This window comes from Melitaea cinxia, chromosome 21 (genome assembly GCF_905220565.1).
Source record: "Melitaea cinxia chromosome 21, ilMelCinx1.1, whole genome shotgun sequence".
Classification (NCBI taxonomy): Eukaryota; Metazoa; Arthropoda; class Insecta; order Lepidoptera; family Nymphalidae; genus Melitaea; species Melitaea cinxia.
In genome coordinates, this window is record NC_059414.1 from 12,534,364 (window position 1) to 12,541,567 (window position 7,204).

The following is a 7,204-nucleotide window of genomic DNA, read 5'->3' on the forward strand; positions in this document are numbered from 1 at the left end:
CAAAAGATCACAGCTAAATAATACTTTCAAGCAGTTTTGTGTTCCTGTTGGTGAGTAACGTGACCAGAGCTCCTGGGTGGGAATGTGGGGACAGGCTCGGCTGCTGGTACACATGCTACTGGTGTTGCAGACGTCTATAAGTACGTTAGTCAGGCCAGCAGTAGTAGGCCGTACGCTTGTTTGCCGAACTATTTACATTAAAAAAAAAAAAAACATTTTTTTGTAAAAACGAGTATCGATTGAGCTTCGGCCAGATTCATTAACAGCAATGAGTCACATATTACAACAGCGCCGCAAGAACTATCTTGCTCAAAATTTTGAGCAGCTTCCCAGGAGCAGACCTTAACCTTACAGAATACCACAGCCAATTAACAGTACTCTCAAGTTGTGTTGTGTTCCTGTGGGAACCAGGGAGAGTCAAGGGTAGAGTCTGCAACGCGTTTACGATGCTTCTAATGTTGCAGGGGCCTGTAGACTAAGCTTGTCATCAGAAGAATTATGTATATGTATTCTATTGGTATATTGTTTTTTTATTTTTATGTTTGTATAAATATATTGTGTATGTGTTTACATATGTATTTATATGTTTATATAGGTATATACCGTTTAAGTGTATTGTAAATTAATTCAATTATATGTGCTAAACTTGCGTTGTTGATTGCGCACTACTACCGATATATTTTTCTTATACTACTTTCATTAAAGGTTGCCTGGAAGAGATCGCTATAAGCGATAAGGCCGCCTTTGTATACATTATTATTTTTTGTATCTAATCGTTCTAAAATGTATCTTCTTTTTTATGTGTGCAATAAAGTTAATAAATAAAATAAAAAATAAAAATAAAGAACCAAGGCCCATACTCTTGTTTGCAACTTTATCGGTATAAAAATTATCCTTCATGATCATCATTAGAAAAAGTTGTAGAAAACATTTCCAACCTGTTATTTGTAACCTGTTATGTGTTATTTGTAATTTAATTAGCAATTTTCCATTTACCGTACGAAAATTAATTATAAAACTAGTTAACTGTATAGAAATTATACAAATTACAATTAGGTATAAAACGCCCCCGATCTTCATAACAAAGATTTGAAACTAATTGTGGGATTGAAATATTATTGACTCGGGCTTGAACTTTAATCGTCTTTCTAAGTATTTGCTTAGAACACTCGTTGTATGGAGCGATTATAAATGATTGTATTTAAATCTACCGTGTCTTTAACAAAGTTTATAAATTATTGTAATTAATTACAAAAACTAATTCGACACAAATTATGAATAAGAATTCATTTTGAAATGTTACTGAAGTATAAAATCTATCTGTTAATAATAATTGTATTTGCTGGCAAACGAAAAAAACCGACTTTAATTACATCGACAGTACAACGTAAGTAGACGAAACAAATTAACAAACGTACTAGTCGTTACTACGATTTTCGAGGGTTTCCCTCGACTTCTCTGGGATTCCATCATCAGATTTTAGTTTCTTACCATGGTACAACCCTTGGAATATATATCTGTTGTAACATCCTACTTTTTTGAAGTCGGTTGAAAAACGCTGAAGTAAGAGCTCATTATTTAGAAACCCTATTCCCAGCAGTGGATTTTTTTTAAAGCATTCATGGGCTCATAAGTGCCCATGCCTTATTTATTTACATTTTTATTCTCAAAACGTTGAGACGTATTATTTTCAAACACTGCATGCTTCGAGTCCAAAACTGACTTTTTTTTAGCAGCGGGATATTTCATACTGAATAATAGTAGTAGTAGATTTTGAAATAATTTCGAGGCTTGCTGAATGGTGTACTTTAGTTGCCCCGTTTAGTCGCAATATAGAATCTCTGGGCAAAAAAATGCATGTCTCTTGTTACCAGTGGATGAAGTAGAATTTTTGCACTACTACTCCAAGATCCAATTGATAAGAAATAACATAATATCTTAGCAAGGTCCTAAAGATAATTCATAAAAACTCCATGTTCTAATAGAATATATCACAATACCTACATATTATATATAGGTTGTTCGAAACCAAACTACGATCCTTTTAATCGGGACTTCTATATGTGTTATATATTATATCACGTTCCATGTAAAAAAAATCATTACCATTATCATTGCAATTTTGCAAATCTATGAGTACTTCACAATTATGGTCGTAGTGTCACCCATAGATTATACACTTATATACTGGTAGTGTCACCTCTTTTTTATTTTATAAAAGCCTTAGTACCTTCGGCATTCCATAGAGTGCAGTAAATTTCCAGTACGTTAAATGTAGTTAAAACAGCATGTAACAGATGGCGCTATTGGCATTCTGTAAGAGAATATTATTATAATACATTAATTTTCAGTTATTAATACATATTATTTTTAATAGCGTTGTTATTTTAAATATTTTTATTTCATTTTTTTCTTACAGATCCTTCAGAGAATCCTTTTTTTTTACTTGAATTGTTTATTCCGTTCAATTGCCAACATGCCAAGCATACTTATTATTTTTTATCTGTGTCATATCTCGCCTCCAAAACCGGCAGCGTTTTATCATACTATCTTGTAAATTGTAATTATTGTTGCTTTCATTTAAAAAGATTGTTTCTAATTATATTGTAAGTTCTCTATATAAAATTTGATTGAAGTTTTTTAAGGATTTAAATCATATCTTCATATATTCCGGAAACCACCGTCACAAGGTAAGTTTTGCGTCGTGTAAATAAACATTTAAAAGTTATTGTTTTCTGTGTTAAAATATTAATATTTTTGTGGACAAAGGAATTTTAAAAGATCATGCTTTCGTGTTTCAATCGTTATATGTTAAATCAAATACCAATAAAATAATCTACATTATTTTCAATCTTACTATGATTTGTGTTACTGTGAATCCGCATCAAACGTTGACAAACCGTTGCAGAATGTCGAATGATAACGACGCACCATTGCCCGAAGGATGGGAGATGAGAACCAGCCGTTCAACGGGCATGACGTACTTTCTAAATATGTATACTAAGAAATCTCAGTGGGAGCGTCCCGAGGCCCCAGCTGACCCTGGTGATGTACGATGCAGCCACATTCTTGTTAAACACGCTGAGAGCAGACGACCATCATCTTGGCGTGAAGAAACTATAACGCGAACTAAAGAAGAAGCTCTGGATCTACTCAAAAGTTACCGTAAACAAATTGTTTCGAACGATGCATCGTTCACCGATATCGCTATGAAGTATTCTGATTGTTCATCGGCTAAACGTGGAGGTGATTTGGGAATGTTTGGTCGGGGTCAAATGCAGCAAGCGTTTGAAGAAGAAGCCTTCAAATTGAAAGTCGGACAGCTAAGCAAGCCGATAGAGACGGAATCCGGTTACCATATAATATTAAGGACGGTTTAAGTTTTTTATAATGTTAAATATCTATTGCGTTTAATGTACATACAGACATATATATAATCACGCCTCTTTCCCGTAGGGGTAGGCAGAGACCACTTCTTTCCACTTGCTACGATCTTTACATACTTCTTTCGTTTCGTCCACTTTCATTATTTACTTTATACGTGCTCTTCGGTTAAGGGTACTCTTGACCTGGCCTTTTTTCAAGACATCCCTTATTTGGTCTCGGAACGTTCGCCTAGGTCTACCCCTTCCAACCCTTCCATCCACACTCGCCTTATACACTTTTTTCGTCAATTGTTCTTCACTCATTTTCTCGACATGGCCAAACCATCTGAGCATACCTTTCTCAATTTTTGCCACTACATCTTCTTTCAGACCACTACGTCTCCTTATCTCACTATTTCTTATCCTGTCACTCAGTTTAACTCCTATCATAGTTCTTAACGCTCTCATCTCAACTGCATTTATTCTGCTTTCATGTTTCTTCTGCCATACCCAACTTTCACTTCCGTACATGAGTGTCGGAACCAACATCCCCTAATGCACAGCCAAACGACCCTTGTTAGACACCTCCCAACTGCTCCTAAAGGAGTGCAAAGCTCCATTCACCCTGTTTCCTGCATTCACTCTTCTCAATATCACTCACACTTTTCATCTCTTGTAAACTTTGAACCCAGATACACAAACTCATTCACCTGTTCAATTTGTTCATCTCCAATCACACTATTGCAGTCTGTCACTGCCTCATCTCTTTCAAACACCATCACTTTCGTCTTCTTTACATTCATCTTCGTTCCCTTTCTTACAAAAGCTACTCATATCAGTTACCATCTCCTGCAACTCCTCGGGCGAAGACGCAAGTAATACTTGATCATCAGCATTGACATTTGACGAGTAACTCATTCATTCTCAATGCATTTTCACTCTCTTTTAAATCTGTCAAACAATTGTCCATGAACAGATTAAACAGCCACGGTGACGCTACACATCCCTGTCTAACACCTTTTTCGATATTAAACCATTATTTGTATGCCCCATTTATCCTCACACAAGCACTAGAATCCCTATAAAGAGATTGCGTATGAGGACACTGCTCACACCATTCACGGACAATGCTGACCACAATTCATTCCACATCACTCTTTAATGTATAATAAGGAATTGGATTTTAAAGGTTGGGTAGTTTTTATTATTGCCAATTTGATATTGGATAAAAAGGTAGATATTTTCTGTTTGCGCAGTGCAGAGATGTACTGCAAATGTATGTATATTCTTAAAATGAAATTAAATAAATTACATGTAATGTATTTCTAAAAACTCACAGTCAAAATATGACTTTAAAATTCCAAAACTATTATTACAAAAAACTAGGTTCGTTTGAATTTCTCATTAGTATAGAGAAACTCCATAGAAAAGCTGTGAACTGACCTCAGCTACTACTTACAATGATATTGTCAATTATATAATGTTTTAACTTCATTATTATAAGCTTTAAGTGTCTTTCATATAAATATAAATATCTGTATTTTATGATGAAAAATAAAATATATTCTCTAATAAATTTGTACTTTATTAAAACACTTAACCTTTTATAATTACTACATAGTATAAAAAAAAGTCACTTCCCGCTGTCTGTATGCTTAGATATATATGTAACTGATTTTGATGCAGTTTTTTTTAATAGATAGAGGGATTGAAGAAGAAGGTTTATCTGTATGGCACATGCATAATATAGTAGAAAACTGATAATTTTAGAGGTTTCTAACATATTTTTTTGTTGTAGATAGTATTTAGTATAAGCATTGCACCCTTGCGACGCCAGGGCGGGTCGCTAGTTCAAATATAAATTGTTTCATGGAAATGGTTTAAATCATTAATAGATTATAAAAAAAGGAATAAAAAATAAATGAATATCTTTTACAAACACACATGGACTGTCTGTTCCAACGATAAGCAACTTATTGCTTGTATCATGGGTAAAAGCCAACTGATATATCTACATATTTATTTGTAGTAATTATAGATAGGTCTAGGAAAAAATTGATTAAATTTCTTGTCAAATCAATAATAATAATAAAAAATCAAAATCAATGAAAAATTATGCATTGTATTGTTTAAGCCATCCTTTTAAAATTCCTTTGTCCGTAAGTAGTAAAAATAAATAAGTTTATTAACCACCATATTATTTAATAATTTAATTACCTTAAATAGTGAACAATAAATAACACATTAAGATATAGGCATGTATTCGACCTCTGATAAACAATTACAATTTTAAATATTACATTTATAAAGGACAATTGACTAATACTTCAAATAACTGACTGAGTGCCAAGATGCCTACGACAAACCCAGCTTCTTTGTCGAAGACAACTCTTTCTGGAACATTTTAGCGGCGTGTTTCTCACATATGGCACTTACATAAAACCAATTTTACCACATAAATGCTTTGATCACGTTTCTTCGAGTATCGGAAAGAGTCACTTGTCATGGAGCTAGGTCGAAATTATTACTGAGATTTGCTGTCATCCTGGTTTCGAACTAATACTATCGTGTCCAACGTGGAATCCTTAACGTCTTGAGATGTTGGTGTCCAGATTGGGCCAATGATTGGAGGTGATCTTTTTCCACCCCATGCACTGAACTTAACCTTCCTCTTACCGTCTTTTTTCAAATGAACATCCGAGTAGGGATGACCTGGCTTGAATGTCTTAGGGATGTAGTCCATGAAGGTATTAAATGGCAAAGCATCTCGAAGTGTTCTTTCGTCCATTTTAGTGCTCAGGGCTAAAATTTTAATAGGATGTCGTTTGTCCAATGATGGTACAAATTGGAATCCAGCTACATCTAATCTATTGTTGTAAGGCGAGTAATTAGAGATTATCCGAGTAAGTTCTGGAATAGATGCAGAGAATATTATTTTTGATCCTTTACTTCCTGGTTTGTAAATCATCTGACCGCTTCGCTTCCCACCCCACGGGCTGAACCGAACGCGTTTTGGCATGCTTGGTTCTCGAATACCTATCGACCTTTTCCAAGTCCAGTTATGTTCCGCAACATTGGTACTGGCTCTTTTGCCGCCCCAAGGACTAAAACTACGTTTTTCCATCGAATTCATCTCGCTTTTATCTGTTGAATTTCCTTCAGATCCTGAAGGGAACGACTCTACTATAAATGGGCTCGCCTTATCATCGTTGCGTAAATATATTGTTTTATCATTATCTATTGTGTTCGGCAGCCAACGTTTGTCGACAAGGTCTTCTTTCGTCGAAGAATTTTCGTCAATTGTTCGTCTCTTACGTTGTGCATCAACAGAATCTTGTTCATAAAGCTGACCGTGTTCAACTGGATCATCGTTTTGAAAAGACTCGTAGTTGTTACTTGGTGAAGGCATGTTAAAATAGTTGTTATAGGGTAGCGGTGGATAGTGGAGAGTTGAGTCTAGTGGGTCCATGATGGTTTCAGCGCCAGATCCTGCGCTATTTATATACTGCAGACTTGCGGTCCCGAACCACGAGAATGTGATGAATATCCAGTAGAAAGCCATCGTTCTGAAAGCAGAGAAAAATTTGATTACTAACTTATTTCACAATTGCTTACGAATCTTAGACTAATCTGTTATAAAATAAGGCTGCATAAAAGAATTGGCTCTATGTAAGTTAAATATCGAAAATAGTATAAGATATCGAAGTTTAACTGAATGTAATCTAATAATAAAATCATTTATATCCTTATTTATCAAAAAGTTATAGAAAAATTAGATTATGATTTACTGAAGTAGGGGGTTTACCCCCTTTTTGTGTAAATCAAATCATAACTAATGC

At 34.6% G+C, this 7,204-nt stretch overlaps 2 protein-coding genes across 2 annotated transcripts; one reads left to right on the forward strand and one right to left on the reverse strand.

Moving 5' to 3' along the window:
* Positions 1-2,909: 2,909 nt before the first annotated feature.
* LOC123663810 (putative peptidyl-prolyl cis-trans isomerase dodo) lies at positions 2,910-3,380 on the forward strand. The gene has a single exon (XM_045598448.1). It carries the CDS (start codon positions 2,910-2,912, stop codon positions 3,378-3,380), a length of 471 nt encoding a protein of 156 aa, XP_045454404.1.
* A 2,170-nt stretch (positions 3,381-5,550) lies between these two features.
* LOC123664061 lies at positions 5,551-6,927 on the reverse strand. The gene has a single exon (XM_045598680.1). The coding sequence runs from the start codon at positions 6,925-6,927 to the stop codon at positions 5,890-5,892; it is 1,038 nt and encodes a 345-aa protein (XP_045454636.1). The 3' UTR covers positions 5,551-5,889.
* Between the last annotated feature and the right edge of the window lie 277 nt (positions 6,928-7,204).